This window comes from Pinus tabuliformis, chromosome 6 (genome assembly GCF_031772625.1).
Source record: "Pinus tabuliformis cultivar Carrire ecotype Pingquan chromosome 6, CPIR1, whole genome shotgun sequence".
In the NCBI taxonomy this organism is placed as follows: domain Eukaryota; kingdom Viridiplantae; phylum Streptophyta; class Pinopsida; order Pinales; family Pinaceae; genus Pinus; species Pinus tabuliformis.
In genome coordinates this window covers 1,042,715,123-1,042,740,911 of record NC_142292.1, presented here as the reverse complement: position 1 = coordinate 1,042,740,911, position 25,789 = coordinate 1,042,715,123, and the positions used below count along the sequence as shown (strand labels likewise).

The 25,789-nt window shown below is 42.3% G+C and overlaps 1 protein-coding gene across 4 annotated transcripts in view; it reads right to left on the bottom strand.

The window, feature by feature from the left end:
- The window catches only part of LOC149262553 (Mannose-P-dolichol utilization defect 1 protein), a 269,403-nt gene that overhangs the window by 132,457 nt on the left and 111,157 nt on the right, over positions 1-25,789 (bottom strand). For all 4 annotated transcript variants that reach the window (XM_089424895.1, XM_089424900.1, XM_089424903.1 and 1 more), the window contains exons 6-7: positions 8,536-8,596; positions 8,200-8,241 (exon numbers count right to left, since the gene is read on the bottom strand). In XM_089424895.1, the coding sequence (XP_089281021.1) occupies positions 8,200-8,241; positions 8,536-8,596 (103 nt within the window). The remainder of the gene's footprint in view (positions 1-8,199; positions 8,242-8,535; positions 8,597-25,789) is intronic.

Sequence of the window (25,789 nt, the reverse complement as noted above, 5' to 3'; positions counted from 1 at the left end):
TGGTTTGCAAAATGACCCAGTTCCCCACAATGGAAGCATTTGACCTTGGAGAGGTCCTTCTTCTTTCTCTTCTCCTGCTTTCCTGCAAATGCCAGAGCTGCATCCTCTTCTTCCTCCTTCTTGATTCTGACCCCTTTTCCGCTACTTCCTGCCTTGGTCACCCGTCTAATCTCTTCTTGACGAAAAGTCGCCCATAGTTCCTCCCAATCTGGAAGGCTCGACCTGCCCAGTATGCTCTGGACAAATACCTCCCAATCCTCTGAGACTGCGTTCAATGCAGTCCTCACCATCAATTCCTAATCCAGTGTGGCCCCTATAGAAGTTAGCTGGTCACGGATCTCCTTCAATTGTCCGAGGAAGACATCTATCTCCTCTCCCTTCTGCATCTGGTATGACCGTAGCTGATTTTCAAGTAACATCTTCCTCTGCACAGAAGTATGTTGGTACAATTTCTTCAGGGCATCCCACATCTCATTTGCCGTGTCCTCGGCAATATGCGCACCACATGATCCTTGACCCCATCAAGGATGATGCACTCCGCCCTGGCCATTGCCTCCTCGTACTTCTCATTTTCAGCTGGATCAACTGGGATTGCTATTGTTTTCAAGGCGAAGTCCTTGATGCGATATCTGTCTAGAATGGACAAAATCCTGGCCTTCCAGACCACAAAGTTGGATGCTCCGTCCAACCTATCATGATCTCTTAGTCCATTCATGGCCATTATGCTGCTCTTCTTCCAACTCCTCCGCGTCTCTCTACTTCCCTCCTGGAATTCTTTTGTTCGACTCCTGCTGAGTCTCTCAACTTCCCGTCTGGAAGTTCTCGGTTCGACTCCCTCTGAGTCTCAATTTCCCTTCTGGAAATCCCTCCTCCTTGGTCTTGCCCTATTAGGTATTGTTCTGACCACAATACCCCACCAGCTTCGCTCCGCAAATTACCCGCAACCTCCTATACCCCAGCAACTGAAGGATTGAGCCACTTGGCTCTGCACAATCCCGGCACTGGCAAATCAGCTCCCCTAGCCAACTGCGTCAGCCCTCCTGGCCTCTGCGTGGCTCTGCGTGAGCCTGATTCTGCCTCCCTTAGCCTCTGCGTTGCCTTTCTCTGGCCCAGAATGATGACGCAGTCTCTCTGCGTCACTCCTTCCTCTGTCGCCTTCTGCACGGATCAACTCTGTCACTCGGGACAGCTGAATCTGCTGCTACTGCTCTGCTAGCTGATGCCTTTAGTTATCCTATGATCTGCAACCACGCTCTGATACCATGTTGGAATTTCTAAGTTTAACTTGTTAGAAATTCTTCCTGTACTATTTGGTTTATTTCTTCCTACTTGTTTAATTACTTAACAAGTTATTTACTATGTAAATACTGAAAATAAACACAAGTACAATATCAACATCTACAAATCATCAACTGAAAGAAAACAAGCACACAAGTGACATTGTTATTTTTGGACCAATGTCCCCAAAAAAACCCAATGCGAGAAAATCGGTGCAGCTATTCAGAGGGTTTTATTAATATGCAATTTTCAGAATACAACTAGGATGTCAGAAATGGCTCACCCAATAGAGAATGCCCTCGGCAGTAGTACCTCTCCTCAGAGACAGATTCCGGCTGATTAATTACCTAATGAACGATCCCACATCAACAATTGTGGCTCCCACTGCTCTGTGTTACTCTGATAGCGACTGCGTCACCCTGCCCAGCTCACTGGCACCCAGTCTGTCCCACAAAATCCTTCCAGCACTGCCTCTTGGCCCTGCATCAGCTCTGCTAGCCTCTACGTCAGCTTCTGGAGCTTCTGCGTCAGCCCCTAGACCCTCTGTGTCTCACACACTGACCTCTCCTGGCTTCCTCTACGTAGCACCCAGCTGCCTCTGTCTCAACCTCTCTAGGCTCTGCGCTCTCTCTGGTACGAACTCTGCCTCTTTGCTATGTATTCACTGCCCCTCGTTGTTGATCACTGATTCTATCTCTCTTAGCAAACCCCGCTCCAGAGAATAGAAAGACTAATCACTCTTGTGTATTCTCCAACTGACCTTCAGGCCTCCTCTTATACTTTTCTCATTGGTCCATCAACGGCCAAGATTAAATCTCTAATCAACAGCGAAGATTAGATTTCGCTTGATCCATGACTTTTGGAACCTCCTAACCCAGTTTTATATTAATACCCATTAATATTTTATTTTTCATAAGTTTAGACTTAAGGACTCCATTAAAAATATTAATTATTTTAATATCTTCCAAACCGGTGAGAATCTGTCCAAACCATTTCTAGGTCTTGGAGATCTCATGTGCTTTAGCCTCTCCACCAATTTTCATGGCTAGAGCACATCCGATGCTACCCTGAATCAACATGATGCAGGTGAAAGAAGCATTACAATCAATGGTATGCAGTTCTCTTTGGAATCAATGGACGCAATCCCAATCTGATAGAGCAAAAGCAATGAAAAAGTTGGTTTTTGATGATGAAAGGTGGGATAAGGTGGAGTACCTCTTGGAATTTACTAAGCCAATTGTGGATTTGCTCCGCTTGTTTGACATAGATATGCCTCATTTGGGGGAGGTGTATGAGGGCATTGATTCCATGATAGAGAAGATAAGGGCGATTATAATTGCCAAGGAGAAGGACCTAGATGAATTCTTTTACAGAGAAGTAAAAGATATATTGACCAAAAGGTGGAACAAGATGACCACCCCATTGCACCTTTTGGCCTACGCAGTGAATCCAAAATATTATGCTGTAGAGTTGCTAAGTGATTCAGAAAAAACCGCACCAAACAAAGATCCAAAAGTCTCACAAGGATTTAAAAAGGCTTTTAGAAAGATTTTTATAGACCGTGAAATTGGGATTGGATTCGTGCAGAGTTTGTTCATTTTGTGGGATCAGAGGGTTGGAGTTCTGATATTGATTGTATGCGAAACAAGACCAGATTAAATCTAGTTGATTGGTGGAACTACTATGGTGGTAAACTTCCACATATCCAAAAATTGGCCATCAGGATCTTGTCACGAGTTGTTAGTTCCTTTTCCGCAGAAAGGAACTGGAGTATATATGGCTTCATCCATTTAGTGAAGCGAAACAGATTGGGCTCTAAAAAGGCTGAGGAACTAGTGTATGTTCATTCAAACCTTCGCCTTTTGTCACACAAGAGAGACGAATACAAATTTGGGGCCACCAAACTATGGGATGTGGAACCAAAGTTGTCTGACTTGGATATGGCGTTGAATATCAGGTCTCATATGACTTTGTTTGATGAGGAGGCACCAATAGGTGGATCTTCAAGTGGACATGGCAGCAATGCTCCCACTTCTAGAGAGGATGTGGTTCTTAGTGATAGGAATGAAGACATATTTGATCATATGTAAATGTAATTTATGATGGTGTTTTAAGTTTTAAACTTTTGAACAATTAATATTGAATACCATAATATGCATTTTGTACTTTGTACTATGTAGTGTGCATTATTAATTTTGGTGATGATGTTATAACTTGTCATGTTGATGATTGAAATTTAAAACAGAAACTTGATGATATGTTGAATCATGAATGTTATAATAATCATTGATGATGATGACAATGTTTATTTGAATTGATGATGATGATGATAGATGATAATTGATTATGTATTTTTAGATATAGAATCTAGATTCTAAAAGATGAATGGTAATATGAAATTCTTATTTGGTATATGTGTGTGTGCGTGTGTTGTTTCCTTGCCGTATCGCATCCAGATTTTTTGAAAATTTGTTGTATCCGTTTCAAACCTCGTATTCGTATGCGTTTCAGTGCAACTTAGGTATTGTCGAAGTGGAGGGTGGAGTCTAAGGTTCCCATCATAGAGGAGTCACCTACATGGTTAGAGGAGGAACCAGTACAACAACAAAAGCAAGAGGAGGAAAAAGTGCTACCGTCAGCACCACCTTCTACAAATATTGATGACCACAATTCTATACCCATCAGTCATCATCTAACATTTGGTGCAAGGCCAGAGCCTTCTGTTGTTAGGGGCAGGCCTAACAAACAACCCATCATCTTTTCCCGTAAAAGGGGGAGAGGGCATTGATCTCAAATTGCTAGCTGCTAGTTTTGTTTCTTTATCCGTTGTACATATAACTCATGATGATGAGATACATTTATATATGTGATGCTATTTAGTATTGTTTCTCCACATTTGAGTCCTTGAATGGACAACTATCAGGGTTCATTGAATTTAGTATCGCCTTTGATGTATCATTTTTATTTGGCATCCACTACATATATATTAGTGCTTTCTTCATATTTATGTGCCAATGTGTTTATTTTTATCTCGGCCAAGATAATGGTATATGGTAAGGACAAATCTAAACCCTAACTTAGAGCTTAATAAACCTATTTAAAGATTCTACAACTCTAACTTGAAAGCAGTGTTGCTAAAATCGCGATATTTTCAACAAAAAGATAAAATCGCGCTTAGTACTCGGAAAGTTTTTTTTGCCCGAGTTTTGGTAAAAGTCGCGGGAGGCTTCGACAGCGCGTGTTAAAAGGCAAAAACGCGATTTTTTTTTATTTCATTAGAACAGCAGAGCGCACGGTGGGGTTTGAAGACTTGGAGTGTTGGAGGCTTGGAGATTTTGCCATTTTGGAGCTAAATCAACTACGTGGAGGAGAAAATCAAAGAGTGTGCTAAGGAGGAGACCGATTATCTCCATAAAAACGGTATGGGCACCAATGTTTTTTGTTTTCATTGTTTTGAAACTTTGTTTTTGTTTTTTTTCAATGTTTTTGGTTTGGTTTGGAATGGGGTTTTTGACATTTGTCCAATGTATTGTTTTTTTAGTTTTTTTTGTTGGGTTTGGAATGGGGTTTCTTAAATTGTATGTAATTTTTTTTAGATTTTGTACAATGTAAATAGTAAAATACTAAATTGTATGTTTGTAACTTGTAAATACCAAATTGTAATCCTTATTTTCCCATAGGTTCACCGAAACACCATTCAAGTTTTCAACTTCAAAGTTCAAAATCAAACATGCCAAGGAAATTGGACCCTTTCTAGGAATTTGGTGAACCTAATGCTCCGAATGATAGACTAAACTTGACTTGCAAGTTGTGTAGACACCATATGTCCGAGGGGGTGTACAGATTAAAGTATCACCTTGCAAAAATCCTTGGATTTGATGTAGGGCCTTGCAAAAATACAAATCCTGAACTCATCCAGAAAGCCATGAAAGCATTGGAAAATTTAAACCACAATAGAGAGGCCAAAGAAGAAGTGAAGAGGCAACTAAAAAAGTCAGCTGAACAAGCAAGTGCCACTGGTTCTACTACAGCATCAACCAATCCGGTAGCTGCTTCATCATTTTTTGTTCTTCGAACCACACCTGGTTCACAACCATCTATCAGTTCAATGCTAAAAAAAATTGAGAAAGAATAAGCTGACAAGTTGCTGGCAAAATTTCTCCTTTGGAGTGATATTCCTTTCAACATTGTAAGGAATAATCCATTTTTCCAACCTGCTATTGATGCTATTGCAACTGTTGGTCCAGGGTACAAAATCCCTTCTTATCATGACATGAGAGGCCGGATTCTTCAAAATGAAAAGCTTGACTGCACCAAAAGATTGGAGGATTTTAGGGCATCATGGGCACAAACAGGATGCACTGTGATGTCAGATAGTTGGACTGACCAAAAGGGGAGAACCCTTATAAACTTCTTGGTTAGTTGTCCCAAGGGGACTATGTTTATCAAATCTGTTGATGCATCTGCACAAATCAAAGATGCAAGAACTTTATGTGATTTGCTAGATGTGTTTATTTTGGAGGTGGGTGCAGAAAATGTTGTCCAAGTCATAACGGACAATGCTGCAAATTATGTTGCTGCTAGCAGGATGCTTATGGACAGGCATCCTACTTTATTTTGGACACTTTGTGTTGCACACTATATTGATTTGATGTTGGAGGACATAGGGAAAATTCCCTTTGTCAAAGATATTGTTGAGTCATCCAAAAGCATTAGAAAATTTATATATAACCATACATCTATGCTTAGCTTGATGAAAAGATTCACCAACAACAAAGAGTTAGTGCGCCCCGCCATTACACGGTTTGCCACCAGTTTCATATCTCTTCAATCCCTCTTGAATTCTATGTGGGATGTGAAGAGAATGTTTCTTTTAGAGGAGTGGTGTGCTTTGCCAATGAGCCGCAAACCAAAGGGAAAGGCCATATGCAGACTAGTTTCATACCAGGAAGACTTTTGGGCGGGAGTGCAGGAGGTGTGCGCCGTTACTGAACCTTTGGTAAAAGTTCTTCGGTTAGTTGATGGTGAGAAGCCCGCAATGGGCTATTTGTATGAGGCCATGGACAGGGCCAAAGAAGCCATTCGGGCCTACTATTATGATAAGGGAGCTGAGGAGTTTCAGAGACAACTCCTCCTATGGGGAGTGATTGATGAGCGATGGAACAACACACTCCGTCGTCCCATTCATGCTGCTGAGATTTTCCTGAACCCCGCATTTTCTTACGTATGTGGGTTTGTATTTGATGCTGAAATCATGGATGGATTCTTATCCTGTGTCCAGAAGATGGTGCGATCTCCAGCAGAACGTACAGAGATCTCTAAAGAAATTGAGACATATAGGATGGCAGGTGGCACATTTGGCTTTGACATAGTTGTGACTGATAGGACGATTAAAATGTCAGGTATTTTTTAGTTTGTAACTTTGTTTCAAATTTCATTGTCTCTTCAAATTCCATTTTTTTCTTATGTTTATTTAAAATTTTATTTGTAATTTTGTAGATGCATGGTGGATAATGTATGGTGCCAGGGTACCTCTTCTGTAAAAGCTTGCCATTCGAATCCTCAGCCAAACATGTAGCTCCTCAAGATGTGAGCGCAACTGGAGTGTATTTGGAAAAATACAGTACAAGAAGCGCAACAGGTTAACACTTAAAAATTTAAAATATTGCAAATTTCCAAATAAAATTTTAAATTCATTAAACAATAATTTTTTTTATAATTATTAATTATTATTTCATGATCTTTGTACAGGTTGGAGTCCCAACGACTTAATGACATGATCTACGTCTACTACAATCTTTGATTGTGGGTGAGGAAACTTGAGAGGACACCTGATATGGAGGCCATCTCATTGGATGGGATTGACACCACTGTTGCATGGAGGGTTAAGGCCGAGAGGCCTCTCATGGAGTCTATTGATGATTGGTTAGTGCAAGATGTAGTCGAGAGGGAGGAGGAGGAGGAGGAGGAGGAGGATTTGGAGCAACAGGAGGAGGAGGTGACACCACCTGCATGGGCTACCCCTGCCACCAGTAGAGGACGTGGTCTACCTCCTATAGCTCCTACTTCTAGTTCTTCAGCTTCTAGAACACAGCAGACTCCACTGCCAACTCCACCAGCACCAGCATCTACATCTAAAGGGAAAGGGAAAGCTATAGCATTTTCTCGCAAGAGGGGCAAAGGAAATCAACAATATTAGTTATTTGGTTCATTTCATTGTATATGACATTATGACTCATGATATGAGATACATTATTATATTTTTTGTTGATATTTTGAGGCTAAGTTGGGACTCAGGAGTCAGGACTTGCTATTCAGAACATGATTAACTGTTATGTGTGATTTTAGCACTATAAATGATATTAAACATCTTATATATTAGTTCTTTTATCATATTTATGTGTCAATGTATTTATTTTATGTTGTAGATGGTTTAGATATTAAAAAAATGAAAAAAATGAATATTTTTGTACCAAACGATTTTTTCCCGATTATTACCGATTTTTTCCCAATTATTACATTTTTTTCTGATTTTTTTCCTCACGCCGATATTATCCCGATAACGATTAGTGCAACATTGCTTGAAAGTTTGAAACTAGTGAGCAGTTGTAATGTCTAGACTCTAGGGCACAAGCTAAAATCTCTTACAGGATTCAAAAATGAAAGGCAGTGTAATTCATCTATTTTGTCATTGAATTAAATTATAATCATCAGTTATGTTATCAATTCAAGAAATTTAATGTCGTTTGCAGCATTATGGTGTGATGCAGAATAACCCTCCAATCCTTACATTTTCTTTGACATTAATTTCCATGTCACTGTACAACGTATCTCTAAATTAGTGTAATTTCCCGTTTAAAAATATGATGCATTGCAACAATAAAACCAATATTTATTAATCATCAAAATAGTAAAGGATACTACTAGTTGGAGCCTTTTCCTGGATGCTTGTGAATAGTCTCACTGCATTTCAACCATTTACAGTTTAGTAACAATAAAAAACTGGCAGCAAAATATTGTTAAAGAAACCATATATAGCTTCCCTCGGAAAAACTAAGATTACTTGCATAGTAGTTTGCTCCAAATTTAAATTACATGCAGGTTTCCCCAGTCTGGTGATTCTGAAGAGCTATGATTATGTGCATCCTATTTAGCTCCAAATTCACATGTATGTTTCAATTCTGTAGCTAGTTTGAAAAATCACAGAAATTTAAAGCTATTATTGCTAACAACTAAAACATATTTGCCTGAACTCACCAACAGAGCCGCCAGCATTCATGAAACTTGTAAGGAAGCTAAGTGCTCCAGTACTTTTATTCTGTTCATGACATACAAAATTATATTTAGTTACTATTAGAAAGTATATGCATGACTAAAGAGCAAGGGAGAATATCAAGGATATATATATACATAGGCACAAAAAATTAAAGCACTAGGCTTATCCACAAAACAAGAAAGCATGATCCTGCGTTATAAAATAAGAAACAAAGCTCAATGCAAACAAATGAACAAATAAAGTTGTAAATATCACCCAGTGTTACTTGGGAGCAGGAGCAAAAACGGGTGCTGGAGCGACATTTTCAAAAGCTCCCGGTTTGGGAGCGAATCCCGGAGCGTTTTTTATATAATATATATATTTTTTATATTTTGATACATATATGTCAACAAAAACATGTAGAATGATGAATTAGATATACAAAACATAAAAAAAACATAGATTGATCATTGAACCATATAACAACAATCATCTAGAAGTTATAATCTTCATCAACCACATCCACAAGTTAGTAACATACAACATATTGAGTCTCATGAATCATGATTCATCAATCTTAAAGTTTCAACTTCAAGCTTTCAAAATTGAAAATTCAATATATAACATTTATCATCATTGATCACCAAAGTTGTACTTGTAAGCTAAGTTTAACCATTACAACAAATAATATCTAACATGAAATGAAATGTTATAAAATGAAATGAAATGAAACAACTTTCACGAAGCATCATATTCATAATTCATTACCAATGAGTTATAATTGCCAACTTCAAACTTCAAACTTAAATTGTCATATATTGTTTACAAAAAATATCATAATAAATATGAAAGAGTCAACAGTTATGAAAACTACTAGAAACTAGAAAAGACAAGTAAATCTATTATCTACTACTTCATGTGGCACTTGCCACGAGAAATCTCTAATGTATGAGCAGGTCGTGGTGGTCTTCTAGGAGTCTCTTCCCGCACAGATCAACGACCAAAACCAGAAGGCACATGCCCTCCACGTGAGGGTGTAGATGGAGGCGGCGACAGCAAAGGAACAAGACTCGGAACTCGAGCACTGCTACTGGATGGTGGAGATGGCATGGTTGTTGCTTCATCTTCCTCTCTCATAAGTTCCGCTTCTAGTTCTTCAAGATGTATAGTGTCATCCTCCAGATTATCATCCTCTGGGTGGTTGTACCAAATTTTATATGTTGGATCCTCATAAGCCCGATCACAGTAATGACTCAACAACCTCAAATTGTAGTGCACATAAACCAAGCTTTCTGCCCGGTTTTCATTGAGTCTGTTTCTTTTCACATTATGTATGAAGTTGTAGGTGCTCCAACACCTCTTTGCAAAAGAAGTATTTACAACCTGTGAGAGAACTTTTTTTGCCAATTTTGGCAAAAGTCCCTGGCCACCATATGCTTCCCACCATGTGAGAGCATCAAATTTGTCTCTATCTTCCATTGCATGGAAGGTACCAAACAAACCAGTGCAACTGAAGTATCTGCCTAATTCAAGACGCAAACTAGCACATTCCTCCCTGTCAGGTATCAACTTGTCTAATGCTTGCAAATATCCTATAGATACCTCTTCATCTATATGGGGTTTGACCCTAACCCCACCCCCTGGTGCAGGTTGGCCCAACCAAGATGCAGAGTAGTATTTTGGCGTAAGGATATACGCCAAGGCATGTAGTGGAACATTAAGTTTATCCCATCGTGTACACACACAATTGTGAATCAGTGTATACAAGTTGGGATCATTTTTATGAACAATATCTTTTATTTGCCCCAACATGGTATCCATCTGCTCATACACCTCCCGAATCACTGGTTTATCTGTATCTGCAAATCGAATCATGTGATAAACGGGTTGGTGAATTCCAATACTTGCCTCACGCGTGCCCAAAACATACCATCAAGAGCGGTCTCCTCTGCCTATTAAAAACCTTGTCTATCAGCTGCATTTGTAGCCCTTTCCTCTAATACCTGCCAGTGTGGACTTGATACCATGCTAGCCAATGACTCTCTTATACCTTCAAAAGGCGCCTGAAGGTGAGGTAATAGCTACCAAATCTAGTCCTCGCAATCTTCAACAACTCCAATTTTGAGTGACTAGGGAAAAGGCCATGGGTATTGCTATGATTTGTAATAAATTTTATCATTTATTTGCCTTTCTTGTACAAATCACCAGTCCATTTGTATTGTTGGTTTTTGTTCTTAACAATATTCATGCATCAAAAGGTTCATTGTGTGAACCAAACAGCCAGACCAAAATATGTTGGGGTATTTATCCTCAATAATTGCTCCTGCTGCCTTACAATTAGGAGCATTATCAGTGATGACTTTGATGACATTGTATGGCCCAATACGGTCAATTGTTTCAAGTAATGGTTCTGCAATGTTGATGTCGTTCTTGAACTTGTCTGAGTAATCATATGTTGAAAGAAAGATGGAACCACTAATAGACACAGCAAGAACACTTATCAATGGCTTGCCTTTTACATTTGTCCATACATCAGATATAATGAACACCCCATGGTCAGTCCAAGAATTTGTCATTCTACTCAAAGAATGTGATATTTTTGCTTTTTCATGATCAAGTCCAACGGTTCTAGCCTTATCATACCCAAGGCTCTTGTATCCTTTAGGGGCATCATTTATGGCAAAAACCATTTCATGCCAATAAGGTGAGCGAAGAACATTGAATGGTATCCCACATGCATAGAAAAACCTGTAAACTTTTGAATCCACATCATTCCTACACCCTTCATCAAGGAAATCTGATATGCTTCTATGCCTTAAACTTGGTGACCTTGTGCCTCCATATCCACTACCTTGGGAGAATGTTGAAGGAGTTCTTTGTGCATGTGATTGTGAACTTGGTTCAAAGAAACCCTTTGATTTTAGATTTGTATTGGGCTTCCTCCTCTTCCCTTATGTATTTGGCTCTATCTGCTCTTAACACACCTGTACAAGTTTTGATTCCTATTTGTTTATCTCCATCCCATGGCCTTTTCCCACAGAGGTGCTTTCTGGCACGGGTGTATGAACCTGTGTAATTATTATTGCAATGGGGGCAATGAAATTTAGTGGTTCCACCCCATTTCCCTCCTTCAGGCCTATTAACATATTTCCACAATGGAGTTTGGTCTTGTTTATTTTTTTGAGCTGACCGATGTTCACTCTCCTCCAGCTCCTCCTCTCCGAGGTTTTCATCAAATCCACTGTGACCCACTTCTTCATCCCCTTCTTCATTTTCAACCCTCCTTTTTCTACTCTCGAACATCATAATAACCAAAAAAGGAACCAAGAAGAAGAAAATGCCAAGAAATATAACCATGATGTTTGAAATTTGAAGTTTTGAATTTGCAAAAAATGGAATGGGAATGGGAGAAAAAAAATTATTTATTTATTTAGGAATGAACATTAAAAAAAAAATGCTAGAATAGAGTGTAGAGCCTACCTCTTTGGCCTCCAATCTCCCCTTGCAAGCTCTTCAATCTCCCCTTGCTCCTTGCTTCTTGCTCCTTGCTCTCTCTTGCTCTCACTCTCACTTGCTCTCTCTTGCCCCTCACTCTCTCTTGCTCCTCACTCTCTCTTGCTCTCTCTTGCTCTCACTCTCGCTCTCACTCTCTCAATTTCTCAAATAATGAAATTCATTTGAGGGAGGGTTTATTTATATTTCCTCCCTTTTTTTTTCCTACCGTCGCTTTTTTTCAGGTGTAATTTTTTTTCCGCACGAATTTTTTTTGGGCGTCGCTCACTGCCGCCAAGAGTAATTTTTATAGCCCAGGAGCGGTCGGGAGCGATCGCTCCCTGACCGCTCCCTGAGCAACGGGAGCGATCGCTCCCCGACCGCTCCCAGAGCGACGAGAGCGATCGCTCCCTAAGTAAATTTGGAAATAGGCAAGGAGCGCAAAATTTTTTTCGGGAGCGTGCTCCCGCCTGGAGCGAGGATTGGGAGCGGGATCGGGGGGGGGCGCTCCCCCGCAACACTGATATCACCAAAAACAAAACTTCTCAATGGGACAGTTGAGTACATTATCAATAAAAAAACAGGGGGAGGACATAAGGCATCTCCAAACTAGGTACATGCCAGGCTCACAAAAAAGTTGAACACTATTAGAAGAAAGATCCCAAAGATTACTTAACATCCGCATACAAAAGGACATGAAAGGTAGAGAACTGATGAAAGAAAAAGTGATAGTGTCCACAGATGAACAACGAATTCAGTGGGTCTACAAATCATCTGATTACAAATAAATCGAGGATGTGCACACCAGCAAGCATCTCCATCTACCTCTATTCCCTTCATATCATACTTTGAAACAAGGTTGCACGAAACGGGGAAACTCGAATATATATATATGTGTGTGTGTGTGTGTGTGTGTGTGTGTGTGTGTGTGTGCAATCATAAAGCATAAATGATACATTATAATTTATTACAATTAAACATTATGATTAAATTTACATCACATTTACTCATGAATGATCACATAATGAAAATAAAAATATCGGAATATCCAAAAGCAACCTTTATTATATATCCAAATCTCAAAATCAACCTTTATTTATATTAATATATGAGGTTGCAAGTACAATAAAGACTATAAGGCTGCAAGAACTATAGAGACAAAAGACTAATCCTCATCATAACAATCCTCATCAAAAATAGAAGCAGCACAATGCTCAACAGTGGATGGTGGTGCTGAAGAAGATGATGCACCAATTCCACTTCCAGATTCGGCCTCAATATTTAGGGCAGCAAGAGAGAGCTCCAAATCAGGATTTTCTGCATCCACATCCCATTCTTTAGAAGGACCACTGTTGTATTATGGACCCCTACGAGATGCAAGGCGAAGGTTGGAGTGCACATAAACAAGATCCTCTGCCTTCTGTGAGCCCAACCTATTGCGCTTCACAGAATGAATAAAGCCATAAGTCCTCCAATTCCTTTCTACTGATGAAGAGCTTGCCACTTGTGAAAGAATACGAATGGAAAGGTTCTGCAAATGTACACCATTTGCTCCATGACAAATCCACCACCTAACTGGATTCATGGTGCTTCTCTCCTCCAAAGCTGATATATCTGCATAATCATCTATTCCTGCAGCAAAACTGGCAAATTCCTCCTTTACCTCCCTGTGTAGATGAAAAGGAAACATTCTCATAAGGGATTTTTTCACCCCATTAGCCACCTCTCTATCCTTATGGGGTGCCTTCCTCTTCCCATTGCTTTGAGCAATAAGCTCCTCATCATAAAATTTGGGGTTCAAAGCATGTGTTAAAGTGTGTAATGGAGTGTTGAAAATGTTCCACCTATCAACAATGATTTTCTTGACCAAACCAGCAAAATGATCATCAACAAACAAAAGTTGTGGAGACTCTTGCGAAATGATTTCCATAGTTTTCTCAACCATGGAATCCATGCCATCATATACCTCTCCTAAGAAAGGTTGGTCAGTGTCAACACTCCGGAGAAGCTCAAATGCAGGGGTTGTGAACTTCAGCAAGAAATCTACCTTGCTCCACCAATCCTCATCAAGGCACCATCTACGCACCATAGATCCCCACACTGAATCTGCTTGTCTCCACTCAATCCAAAGTTGACTCACCACCATAGAAACTAATGCATGCTTAACCTCAACAAGGCGGCGCAACATCAGGACGTTTGAGGCATATCTTGTCTCAGCAACTTTTAACAACTCCAATTTGGAGTACTCTCGAAATATGGCCTGAGATTGGTGATGGTTGGTGATGAATTTGACAATCTCCCTTGCTTTCCCTGTGAATTCCTTTATCCAAGAAACTTTGTTGTCGATCTCCTCTAAGATCAGATTCAGATTATGGACAATGCATGGTGTCCAAAAGATGTGGTCATACCTCCCCTCAATAATTAAACCGACAACTTTGCAAACTGGTGCATTATCCGTGATAACTCGCACCACCTTGTTAGGCCCTATTTGTTCAATAGCTTTTATAATAACATCAACAATGAACTGTGCATCTTTCACCTCTCCTGAGCAGTCTTCTGCCTTGATAAACATTGCTCCTTTGGGGGAAGTGGCAATGATATTTATCAATGGTTTGTGCCTTATATCTGTCCATCCATCTGAGACTATAGTAACCCCAGAGCTACTCCAGGAAGAACGAATTGGAGATAAAATATCCTCCACAAGCTCCTCCTCATTTTTGAGAAGCTGGGTTCTGACTTTTTCATAGTTGGGCCCCTTGTACCCTTGAGGAGCTTTGTTAATTGCCCTTATCATATCTTGCCAGTAACGAGAGCGAACAACATTGAATGGAATACCACATGCATAAATGCACCTAGTCACTCTGGAATCAGTTTCTTCTCTTGCTTGCACATTCACCAATTTAGCAATTCTGCTATCCTGAACTGAAGGGGATGTCGCTCTGGTAGTTTTGGGTGCTGGTTGTTCATGTTGTTGAGTGGCACCGGCTTTCCTCTTTCTTGCTTCAACTACAATCCTTGGCTCAGTGTTAGATGGAGCTTGAGGAGTAGCTTGAGTAAGGTCATCATGCCTTCTCTTAGTACCATCCGCCTCATCTTGCTCTCTTTGATATGCCCTCCTTGCCAATGGATTTGTTGTTTTTGGGCAACCTGCAATCCCTTGTCCTCCTCGATGCAAAAGATGTGCCTTCACTCTTGGGTACGAGCCCTTGTACAAATTATTGCAAAGATAGCATCGCCATTTCCATGAGCCACCACCTACACATTTTTGAAGCTTTGTCACATGCCTCCAAAGAGGATAATATTCAGCCCTTAGGTTGGCCCCAGGGCTTGAACTTGCAACTACACTTTGGTTGGAAGCCATTGCTGCAAAAATAAATTAAAAAAACAAATTTGTAAATAAAAAACGTTTTTCATATTTTTGGCAGCATAAACCCTAGAAAAATTGAAGAAATAGTAGGAAAAAAACTAACAAAATGAATGTTACTTACCCAAATTAATTTTTTGTAGCTAAAGCTACCCCAAAATGCTAGAAAAGATAAGAGAAATATGGTTGTAGCTGAGCCAAAAAGCCAAGAATGTCGTAGCCGGAAACTCTACACTCCAAATCAGCTGCTGAAATCTCTTTCTCTTGCTGCTGAAATCTCTTTCTCTTGCTGCTGAAATCTACTTTGCTCACTGCTCAAAACACCCTAGCTGAACTACTCTCCTTCTCTCTTCTCCTTTGCTAAAATCGCCAGTCTCCAAGAGAAACGACTTGCTGAATTGTGTGATGAGATAATGAGACAAAGTTCACTTTTATAACTTTAGAAAGGCATCTAGAAGCAACTAAAATGCATTAGAAACCCTAATTAAAAATTAGAAGACAAAAAAAAAACAAGTTAAAGTGTGGAAACGGCGTCGTACGGTCGAGAAACGCGTCTCCGACCATACTGGCCATGTTTCCGTCTCGAGAAACGTGCCAGTACGACCGGAAACGCGTTTCTCGGCCGTACCGTACGCGTTTCATTTCCGTTTCCGTATGAAAATGCCCTCTATACCTGTGTTTCCTGCAACATAGCTTTGAAACTTCATGAAATATGTTCATACTTCAGACCCATATGCAATGAAACAGCCCGGTTAAAAAGAAAATCGTTGCAAGATATATGTTGCTATGTAAACAACTCAATATGGCAAGGTTTCGTATTCCCTTCAACAAGGAACACAAATGCAGGACAGAGGTATGTCCCTTGTCCTTGCACTAGATTAGGGTCTCCTATCTGCCACTATGTCACACGTCAGTGCAAGATGATGTCATGTGGCCATCTGTAATGTTCCTTTTTCTGGCGTTCCTTATGGCATGGTTAGGAATCAGGATGGACTTTCAGGGTTGGAGGCAGACAAGTCACAGTTACAGGTTTACATCATCAGCGGGCCCAGGAGCTCTTGGAGATGTTTCATGGGGTTTTGTGGAGTTTCTATGGGATCCGATGGCATTCGCTTGGCATGTTCCATCATCTGCACAGCTTGCCTTTCGTTCCATTGCATTCTGACAACTTTCAAAAAACAGGGTTATCACTAGGCCTAACTCAATTAATTACGCTTAAAGTGGTCTACCAAAAGGAATACTTGATGGAACACCTTAGTGTAATAGCTCGTTGGAACCGGAACGAGAAGATCTATAGGATGGGATTGTTAGAAGTGATTTTCAATGACCTAAGGAGGCATGGTTACCCTTTTCCCACATTAAAAAGAATATTTTAATTTAGATAACAAAAGAAGGAAAAGTGCTCCATGATTAAAATAATAATAAAATTGGAGGTTCTAGAGGGGTCCATCAAATTTATAAAAAGAAAAGGAGGAGGCCATTGGGGGACATCTTGGATTTGTGTTTTCTTTTTATAGAGAGGCTTGAGAACCTGGTTCTCTACTTCAGTGGTAGCCCCAGGACAGAAACCCTCGGGTGATTCAATGAGGTTGGGCTAGTACCCACCTTCCCTTCATGAATTCATCTAGAATTTACAAGAATTAGCAGTGCAGTTCAGTTTAGTTTGGAGGGCCAGCATAGCATTGGCGCAGATTCTTGAGGCCAGTGTCCCATCTCAATTATTTTGTTGTATCAGCATGTAAACCTCACTTTCTATTATAATAAAAGCTGAGATTGTTCCTGTTCATTTTGTTGTTATTTTGTCGTATGTTATTGGTTATATTTTTACATGGCAATGTTCTATTAAAATACATGGAAATTTTTATGGAAAAAATTGAGTTCAGTTAGATTTCTGTAAAATACCCCATTTGGGATTACAGTGGTATCAGAGTTGGTTTTCCTGCCAACCTAGGGTTTTGTTATAGATCAAGCCGTGGGTGTTTAAGGGTTTCAGTTGCAGCTATTATTGTTCAAAGGTTATACCATAGCTCATTTCACTACTGGAAATAAATTCGACATTAATTATTCTACAAAGAAAATTATTGCAAAATGCTAGACAAATTTTCCTTGATTTTGTCATTTGCTTAATAATCATTCAACAAAACTCTATCAAGAGAAATTTTATATTATGTGGCCATTAATTTTGGGCGGAGACCAATTGTTTATTAAAGGGTGAATCAAAATTATTAAAGAGGCCAATTATTTTTATAAAGTCAAATTGTTGGGACATTGCAGTGGCGACATAATATTTTGGTTAAAATCGTTCGAAGGGCCAAATTATTGTTGAAAGGGGGCCAATTATTTTCAAGGAGATGCCATTTCAAGAGATAGTTGTCGTGAGGGTACAGGATTGCTTCTTCTTAGTGAGTCTAGGAATCTCTCTATCATTCATAAGCGTGAATTCGTTGCCATGTCGAATTTTATAGAGGGAGACATCAAGAAGCCAAGCTAAAATTACTTAGAAAGATTGGTCGACTTTGTATTTGATAAACATTGAAAGCCAAATCATTATTAAGTGGAGCCATGAGATATTATTTTGAAGGTCATGAAGAACTTTATTATGCGAGCCAGTGTCCAAGGAAGAAAAGCAAGGGAGAGGCTTCCGAGACCAAGGTTGCACCAGCAAAGGCGAAGAAGGAAGTGGAGACAGATGATGACTGTGCCATGAGTGCTCACACACCACTTGAGAGGAAGTGGCGAGACATCGAGCTGTAGTCATATGGACTACAAGCGATGAGGGGCAGGATCCTCGAGGTACCCAGCCTCTTGGATTATACCTTGCTACGAGAGCCCCGTAGAGGAGTAGCAATACTAGCAGATGTCAATAGAGATGGACGCAGATGGAGCGACAGAGGGAGCTACAGTGCAAGATTTCCAGGACAGCGTGAGGCAGCAGTGCGAGATGCATGGAGTTGTTGCAGCAATGCAAAGGTCAAAGAAGGGGCACTTGTCAGCGACAGAGGGAGTTTCAGCATCGAGGGTGTCTCTAGCCTAACAGAGATGTCAGAGTTGGGAGATCAATTACTTACTTCTCAGTAACTGAGTTGCAGTGAAGCAGTTAGCAGTGGCAGTGATATGGGCAGCATGATGAGAGGGGTTGTCGTACGAATGCAACAATGGCAGTGGCAGAGCCATGGGTAGCAGTACATGATGCAGCAGTGATGTTGGGCAACAGGCCTAGCATCAGCACCAAGACCGATGTCGGATGATTAGGGTGATGCTCAGTGAGGAGTATTACTAGAGCACAGTCCTCACTAAGAGGGAGTGTTGATTTGGGGTAGCATCGGATGTGCTTTAGCCACGAAAATTGGTAGAGAGGCAAAAGCACATGAGATCTCCAATACCCATAAATGGTTTGGGCAGATGTGAATTAATATAAAACTGTGTTAGAAGGGTCCAAAAGTGAAGGGTTGGGAGAAGTCCGGAAGTGCCAATACTGGACAACTGCTCATCACCTCCTTGAGGCGGTCAAAAGCTGACTGTGCCCCATCTGTCCATGCGAAAGCCCCTTTCTTAGTCAAATTCGTGAGAGGGGCTGCCAACTGCGAAAACCCCTTGACAAACTTCTAGTAATACATGCAAATGCATAAGAAGCCCCTCAGCGCTGTCACATCTCTAGGTGTCGGCCAATCACGAATAGCTCGTATTTTCTCCTCATGTACCTTCACCACATCCGCGCCAATAATGTACCCCAAGTAGAGCATCTTGGTCAAGCCAAACTCACACTTGGACAACTTGGCATAGAATTGTTGTTCCTCCAAAATACGCAACACCTCCTCCAGGTGTTGGAGACGCTCCTCCCAAGTTCTGTTGTATATCAGTATTTCATCAAAAAACACCTATGCAAACCCCCTCAACTGCCTCCAGAACACATGGTTCATACATGACTGGGAGGTAGCCGAGGCATTGGTCATGACCAAAAACTCGAAGTGCCCATATTGGCATCAGAAGGTTGTCTTGGGGATGTCCTGATCCCTCACCCTGATCTGATGGTACCCCAAACGCAGATCTATCTTAGAGAAGTACTTGGCTCCTCTAAGCTCATCCATCAACTCATCGATGCGAGGAATGTTGATTTTTGGTAGCATCGGAAGTGCTCTAGCCATGAAATTTGGTGGAGAGGCTAAGGCACATGAGATCTCCAAGACCCGGAAATCGTTTGGAAAAATTCCACCTGGATGAAGAGATATTAAAATAATTAATATTTTTAATGGGTCCCTCAGTCTAAACTTAGGAAAATAGAAATATCAATGTATATTAATATAAAATGAGTGAGAAAGTTCTATGTGACGAGGATCAAGCCAGTTCTAATCTTAGTCATTGATTAGGTACTTAATCTCGGTCGTTGAATCGTCAACGGGAAAGGTATAAGAGGAGGCTTGAGGGTCAGTTGGAAACACACCAAGAGAAATTAATAATTCAATGTTCTGGGGCAAGGTTTGCTGAGGAAATCGAGTTAGTGATCAGTTGCAGCGAGGGGCAGTTCAACAAGGGATTTCGATCCAAGGCTGAAGAATACATAGCAGAGAGGCAGCGCAATGCAGGAGAGACAGCACAGGCCCTAGAAGGGCTGACGCAAAGGCAACAGGAGCTGACGTAGAGGCAGCAGGAGCTGACGCAGAGGACGCAGAAGGTCGTAGAGGCTGACACAGAAGCCGTAGAGGCTGACGCAGGCAATGCAGAAGGCCGTAGAGGTTGACATTGGGCTTCAAAGGCAACGCTGGGGAGATTTTGTGGGGCAGACTGAGGGCAGATCAACCAGGAGAGGGTGACGCAGTTCCAAAGCAGTGCTTGGAGTAGCTTCCGATGTCCAACACAAGGAACAGTCAGAGTCACTGTGGGGTTGTTCATCCGGTTGTTGATTTGACGGAATATTTGTCTCCGGATAGAGGTACTACTGCCGAGGACATTCTCTGCTGGGTGAGCCATTTCTGGCACCCTAGTTGTATTCACAAAATCTGCTTAATAATAAAACCCTCATATATGCTGCACCGGTTTTCCCGCATTAGGTTTTCCGGGGACGATTGTCCAAAAATAATGGTGTGTTATTTTTTATGTTTACTTCAGTGCATGATCTGTGTATCTGTGAAGGTTGCATTTGTGCTTACTTTGATATTTATGCAATTAAATAGTTTGTTAATGTAAAGAACAAATAGGAGATAGTAAACCAGAAATTGAAGTAGGGGTTTCTGATGTGTTAGATTCAGGAATTTTCACATGGTATCAGAGGAATTGCAGATCAAAGGCGACTAAAGACACTAGCCAAGAAAATCTAAGAATTTGCAGCAAAGAAGTAGTTATCTTGAGAGACAGCATTGTTCCAAAGCTGAAGAGGCGAGAGGAGTGACGCAGTGCAGAGAGTATGACGTAGAGACTCACGCAGTGCCTGCGTCAGCATTTTGAGCCGAGAAAGGAAGACGCAGTAGCTGGGAGGAGCCCACACAGTAGCTGCGTCAGCCATCAGGGCCAACGCAGAGGCAGAGGAGGGCAGATCAGGCTCACGCAGAGCCACGTCATCCTTCTGAGCCAAGAAGGATTGACATAGTTGGCCGAAGGAGCAGATTGAGCCCACACAAAGATTGCGCAGAGTCTGAAGGGCTCAGATTCTTCAGTTGTCGGGGCTAAGAGCACTGTGCAGATTTTGATTTGTGGAGCTAGTGGGACATTGTCTATCAGTGCAAAACGGTGTCTAAGGAGACTGAACCAAGGTAGAGGGAAGCACTACCTCGACAGATTTCTAGCCAAGAAATCTAGAGCCAGTTGCAGTAGCATAGGAGGATTGGAGAGGAGTGATTCTACAGTTGGTCGGAGGATTTCCGAGAGGGAAATCAAGACTCAGAGGGAGTCTAGAGAAGAGGAGCAAAGATGGCAGTGAACGAATTGACGGATCAGGACAGATTGGACGGGGCTTCCAATTTTGTCATCTCGAAGGCAAGGATCCTGGCAATCTTAGATAAACATCGCATCAAGGACTATGCCTTGAAAACAATTGTTGTCACAGTTGACCCTAATGCAAATGAGAAGTATGAGGAGGCCAAGGCGAAGGCGAAATGCATGATTCTAGACGGGGTCAAGGATCATGTCATACCACATATTGCTAAGAAGAACACAGCAAGGGAGATGTGGCAGACGTTGACCACCTTATACCAGGGCTCTTCCATGCAACGGAAGATGTTATTAGAGAATCAACTGACGTCATATCAGATGCAGAAAGGAGAGGAGATAGATCCGTTCCTTCTCAGGTTGCAAGGAATTGGCGACCAGCTTACTTTCGTGGGGTCTACACCGGATCTAGAGTTCATGGTCATGACTTCTCTGAATGTAGTCTCCGAGGACTGGGAGACGTTTGTCTAAAGCATTTTGGGCAGAGCGACTCTCCCCAGTTAGGAGGAGATGTGGGCGGCTCTTCCACGGGAAGAGCTCAGGGGATTGACCAAGGCGGGGAGTAGCGGTAAGGGAGTTTGAATCAAGAAAGAGGAGGACAAGGATGCAGCTCTAGCATTTGCGGGAAAGCAGGGGGTTCAAAAGAGGAAGAAGAAAGATATCTCCAAGGTCAAGTGCTTCAACTGTGGGGAGCTGGGATATTATGCCTCTCAGTGCCCCAGGAAGAAAGGCAAGGGAGAAGCTTATGACTCAAAGGCTACTCCAGCAAAGGCGGAGAAGGATGTTGAGACTAATAACGATTGTGCCATCAATGCTCATGCGCCTCTAGAGAAGAGGTGGGGAGACTTGGAGCTGTAGTCGAGAGGACTACAGAAGGGGGGCATAATCCTTGAGGTGTCCAAACTCTTGGATCACATACGACTACGAGAGACCTTAACGATAGTAGCATGATAATAGGTGTCGGGTAGAGCAAGGTGTGATGGAGCAACAGTGGCAGAGCTAGAGTGCCGAAATCTAAGGCAGCGCAGTGGAGGTTGCAACAGTGTGAGAGGCACAAAAGAGGTTGCAGCAGCGCAGTGGCAGCAGAGGGAGCACAAGATAGCAACAGAGGTGGCTTCAGCATCACGAGGCTTCCAGACTGACCAGGATGTCAATGTTTGGGAGAAGTCAGTTACTTACTTCTCAGTAACTGAGTTGCAATGCAGCAGTTAGCAGTGGAAGTGCAATGGGCAGCACGATGCAGCATGTTGAGAGGGAGTTGCAATACAAATGTAGCAGTGGCAGTGTCATGGGCAGGAGCACAGGAAGCAGAAGTGTAGTGGATGTGGGGCAGCAGGTCTAGCATCAGCACAAAGGACCTATGCGGAGGATCAGTGTGATGCTTCTATGGTGAAGCATTGCTAGAGCACATTCCTCGCTAAGAGGGAGTGTTAATTTTTGGTAGGCATCGGAAGTGCTCTAGCCATGAAATTTGGTGGAGAGGCCAAGGTACATGAGATCTCCAAGACCCAAAAATTGTTTGGAGAAATTCCACCCGGATGAAGAGATATTAAAATAATTAATATTTTTAATGGGTCCCTAAGTCTAAACTTAGGAAAATAAAAATATTAATGTTTATTAATATAAAATGGGTGAGAAATTTCTAAGTGATGAGGATCAAGCCAGTTCTAATCTTAGTCGTTGATTAGGGACTTAATCTTGGTCGTTGAATCGTCAATAGGAGAAGTATAAGAGTTGGCTTGAGGGTCAGTTGGAGATTAAGAATTCGATTTTTTGGGGCGAGGTTTGCTGAGGAAATCGAGTTAGTGATCAGTTGCAGCGAGGGGCAGTTCAGAAAGGGATTTCCATCTGAGGCTAAAGAATACATAGCAGAGAGGCAGCGCAGTGCAGGAGAGACAGTACAGGCCCTATAAGGGCTGACGCAGAAGGCTATAAACGCTGACACAAAAGCCATAGAGGCTGACACAGGCAGTGCAGAGGGCCATAGAGGCTGACGTTGGGCTTCAAAGGCAACGCTGGGGAGATTTTGTGGGGCAGACTGAGAGCAGATCAGCCGGGAGAGGGTGATGCAGTTCCTGAAGGGTGACGCAATTCCAGAGCAGTGCTTGGAGCAGCTTTCGCTATCCAGCACAAGGAACGTCAGAGTCACTGTGGGGTTGATCATCAGGTCGCTTATTTGCCGAAATATCTGTCTTCGGATAGAGGTACTACTGTCGAGAACATTCTCTATTGGGTGAGCCATTTCTGGCAGCCTAGTTGTATTCACGAAATCTACTTAATAATAAAACCCTCATATATGCTGCAGCGATTTTCCTGCATTGGGTTTTTCTGGGGACGAGTGTCCAAAAATAACGGTGTCCCTTGTGTTATTGTTTCTGTTTACTTCAGTGCATGATCTGTGTATCTATGAAGGTTGCATTTGTGTTTACTTCAATATTTATGCAGTTAAATAGCTTGTTAATGTAAAGAACAAGTAGGAGATAGTAAACCAGAAATTGCAGTAGGGGTTTCTGATGTTTTAGATTCAGGAATTTCCACAAGGAATGGGGTATCGTTTCTTCAATGTCTCCTGTTGAGCGCCCAGTAGTCAATGCACATGCTTAAGGTTCCATCCTTCTTCTTCACCAACACTACTAAAGAATCGAAGGGAACTGGAACTCGGCCTGATGTGGCCCAACGCCAACAGCTCTTTGATGGCTCGCTCAATCTCGTCCTTATAGGCTTTGGGCTGCCTATAAGGGGTGGTAATCACTGCGTGCACACTCGGCTCCAACACGATGGTGTGCTCGAATCCCCTGTCTGGTTGTCACCCTGGTGGAATTACTCCAAATGCTACTGAGTATCTGTCTAACAAAGCCTGTATTTCTGGAGGTGGTGACTAGGCTTGTCCCCCAACCTCTGAAACCCTCAGCTCTATTGCCCACGCTATGTCTCCATGTCACAGATCTGCCTCCATCCTATGCACTGAGACTGTCTATGGTGGGTACGAATGCATGCCTCTAAGGACCACCAACTTTCCATCCAGCCCAGTGAACTCCATCTCCAACTTCTTCCAATCAATGGTAACTCGCCCAAGGGAGTACAGCCACTGGACAATCATCACCACGTTGGTGTCTAGCACATCAACCACAAAGAAATGGTCTATCATGGAGTAGTTCCCCATGGTCACCGTCAAGGCGGGCACATACTAGGTGCACTACATGGTCCAATCACCTGGTACCGGGACTGAAAAGCCCTCAAACTCGGTCGTGGTAAGGCCCCTCCTCTGAACCAACTGCGCATCTATGAAGTTGTGGGCAGCCCCAATGTCAACTAAGACTGAAACCCATTGCCCCTGTATCGTACCTCTAATCCTTAATGTCAGAAATTTGGGGACCCCGCATAAAGAAGCAAGGACTCCCCCAGATGGAGCAAAGGATGCCCCTCCTTATGGAGGTGGTGGTCGTGGTTCCCTCTCTACCAGACTCTCACCATCTCCCACACCACACTCCAACTCCACCTTGTCCTCCTAATCACTATCTGAGTAGACCTCGATGTAGTGGGCTTTGCCAGTTGTGCACCGATGGCCTGGTGCCCAGGGCTCCCGACAAGTAAAGCACAGCTTCCTCCTCTTGAGGTCCCTCTGTGTCTCATCATCCAGCTGCCCCCGCCCCTGGGCTGCTCTCTGTGGTGGTGGTCTAGTATCACTCCCCTTCTAAGGGTAGGGAGTACGTGCAGGAAAGGGTGCTCATGAATTGGGGATGACCCACTGTAAATCTCTGGCACATGTAACTGCTTCTTGCAGCGTGGAGGGTTTGCATGACTTCACCAGTCCACACAGGTGGTTGAGTAGACCCTCTATGAAGGTGTACACTCTCCGAGCATCTAATAGGTCCGGCACCATCACTAAGACTCTCAAGAACTCCAATATGTACTGCTCTAGGTTACCTGTTTGTCGGAGTTGAGTTAGCTCCCTGAAGTGAGCCTCCGAATCCCTCTTATCAAAACGCTCCACCACCCTCCTGGTGAAATGCTCATATGAAGTCACATTGGCATGCCCCAAGGTAGCCAAGCCATGAAACCACTAGTCATGGGCTTCCCCTTCCAAGTGCAGCGTGGCCATCTTGATGGCCTCCAACTCCATCATCCAGTTGAGCTGGAAATAAGTGTCCATCTTCTCGACCCAAGCCTGAGCGGTACACTTGGCAGTGCCATCGTATGTGGGGAAGTACATTCTCCCTACAATCTGCTGCAACTCATAGATTTGCGTGCCCTGTCCTCCATAGCCCTTGCGCTTCTCATTCTGATTGAGCTCACAGAAATCTATGAAAGAGAGTGCTTCCCTAAAGTCTGCTCCTATGGACTACCATTCCTTGAAGTGCTCTCCCATCTGTGAAGGATCTTTGACCCCTGTTGGTTCATTCTATACCAAAGGCACGAAAGAGGGCAGTGTAGCTCGAGTTGGCCCACTCACTGATGGAGGTTGTGCCACGAGTGAA